The 2,219-nt window shown below is 37.7% G+C and overlaps 1 protein-coding gene across 1 annotated transcript in view; it reads right to left on the bottom strand.

Annotated features, from left to right (window-relative positions):
- The window catches only part of msh3 (mutS homolog 3 (E. coli)), a 64,702-nt gene extending 63,745 nt beyond the window's left edge, over positions 1 to 957 (bottom strand). Inside the window, exons 1-2 of the mRNA XM_016501017.1 lie at positions 621 to 957; positions 361 to 451 (exon numbers count right to left, since the gene is read on the bottom strand). Of these exons, the coding sequence (XP_016356503.1) occupies positions 361 to 451; positions 621 to 782 (253 nt within the window). The 5' untranslated portion in view covers positions 783 to 957. The remainder of the gene's footprint in view (positions 1 to 360; positions 452 to 620) is intronic.
- Positions 958 to 2,219: the final 1,262 nt, after the last annotated feature.

Below are 2,219 nucleotides of genomic sequence, written 5' to 3'. Positions count from 1 at the left end.
CAAAATATCGGTTATCTGTAATCGGTATCGGCCCTGAAAAACACATATCAGTCAACCCCTACTGCTGACACAGAAATTTTGCTATATATAAAAAGTATGGTGGTTCAGTGAAAGTGTTATTTACAATTCTGAAAAGCACAAAAAAACATAATCATTGAGCCCCACTTTTAGTGTGAATGCCAGAAGAGACATTTCTCTCATATACTCCATTCTTGTTATTTACTATCTGTAGACTGAACAGGTTTCAGAACGTATTTGTGCCAGCCCAGCCTCATTCATTGTGCCTATTTTAAAATAAAAAGGTGAAATATGCCAGCTGAAAACAACAAAAACAAATAAATGACATGCATGTGTCCTTACAGGTGCTGGGGGTCACCATGCACTCCTCCTCCACACTGAGAGAGAGTTTGGGCCGTTTCTCTGAGGACATTCCTCCAGCAGATAACCTCTTCTAAAATAGCACAGGTTTAGATTTCAGTCGGTGTTGCTTAAAAACAGCAAAAGCTTCGTGCATGCGATGAATATTTGACTTGAACTGTTGATATGACTCTATAGTATGAAAGGAGTGCAGAGTTTACAGAGTAAACAAGCTGTGCCTGTCCTGCATATAAAGCTCTTACCTTTCCTCTGCCCTCATGGCGTCCGTCCTGGCGTGTAATCCCGGGCTGGTCGGTTGGTTGAGATTTATCGCTTGCACTTGTAAAGAATCTGCTGATAGTTGTCTGAGTGCTGGACTTCTTGGAAGATTTGGATGCGTTGACATTTTTGACACGTGTATGCATTTTACAGCATTAACTGATTATTAACGTGATGCCTGCAACATTAACTTTTTTTTTAAAACAGGCCAAAACTGATTTTTGAAAATAGTCTCTGAAAGAGACTAGTGCAGCGGATCATGTTGGCGCGCGAGTGACGTATCCAGTGTCTCGCGCACTCTGCTGTACTGCAGAGGGTGAGAGATGCGCTACACGTGCGCAGGCAGTACAGTGATGCAGTGATGCAGAGGGTGAAAGTGGCGTTAGATATGCGCAGTCCTCCATTTACAGAGGTCCATCCATGGTCGAGGTCTGGAGGAAAAACTGTAACTGTAACAAACGGCAATCACAAATTAACATAATAATACTGATTTAAATTAATGGTGACTGTTCACGCTGTGCGTCTGAACTTGGCTGGGTTAAATGCAGAGCACAAATTCCATGTCATCTGTGAGGTACAAAACAAAAGTGGCTTTCTGCTGTTATAAAATTGATGAACACCAGTGTTCAACAAATAGCTTATTGACTTTTGTAAACTACATTATCACTATATATAAATATTCCCTAGAATATCATTATATGCTTTAACATTAAGATTTGTACTCATAAAATTACTAAAGTAGTCAAACTTGTTCATTAGAAGGGGGTGTCCCATAGTGTGTGTGTGTGTGTGTATATATATATATATATATATATATACATACATACAGGTGCATCTCAAAAATGTAGAATATCGTGAAAAAGTTCTTTTTTTTGTAACTTATTTCAAAATGTGAAACTTTCATATAGTCTACATTCATTACATGCAAAGTAAAACATTTCAAAAGTTTTTTGTTGTTGTTGTTTTAATTTTGATGATTAGAGTGGTCCAGAAGACAATCATTGACACCCTCCACAAAGAGGGTAAGTAATAGAAGGTCATTACTGAAAGGGGTGGTTGTTCACATAGTGCTGTGATTTGGGGTGCCGTGACATTTGCTGGTGTTGGTCCATTGTGTTTTATCAAGTCCAAAGTCAATGCAGCCATCTACCAGGAGACTTTGGAGCACTTTATGCTTCCATCTGCTGACAAGTTTTATGCACAAGCTGAAGGCTCAATAGTGCCTCAGCAGTGCCACAGGCTGATCGCTTCCATGCCACTCCTCACTGATGCTGTCATGCTAAAGGAGCCCCGACCAAGTATTGAGTGAATAAATTAACATACTTTAAAGAACTTGAACTTTTCTGTAGTGCAAATCTTTTTTTTATCTTAGGAAATATTCTAATATTTTGAGATACTGGATTTTTGACTTTCATGAGCTGTAAGCTCTAATCATCAAAATTAAAACAAAAATTTTTTTTTTACTTTAAAAAAGTTTTACTTTACATGTAATGAATCGAGAATATATGAACGTTTCACTTTTTGAAATAAGTTTAACAAAAAATAACTTTTTCACGATATTCTAATTTTTTATGATGCACCTG

The sequence above is a fragment of the Sinocyclocheilus anshuiensis genome, unplaced genomic scaffold (genome assembly GCF_001515605.1).
Source record: "Sinocyclocheilus anshuiensis isolate Anshui unplaced genomic scaffold, SAMN03320099.WGS_v1.1 scaffold278, whole genome shotgun sequence".
NCBI classification, from domain to species: domain Eukaryota; kingdom Metazoa; phylum Chordata; class Actinopteri; order Cypriniformes; family Cyprinidae; genus Sinocyclocheilus; species Sinocyclocheilus anshuiensis.
This window is presented reverse-complemented; position numbering and strand designations above follow the sequence as displayed.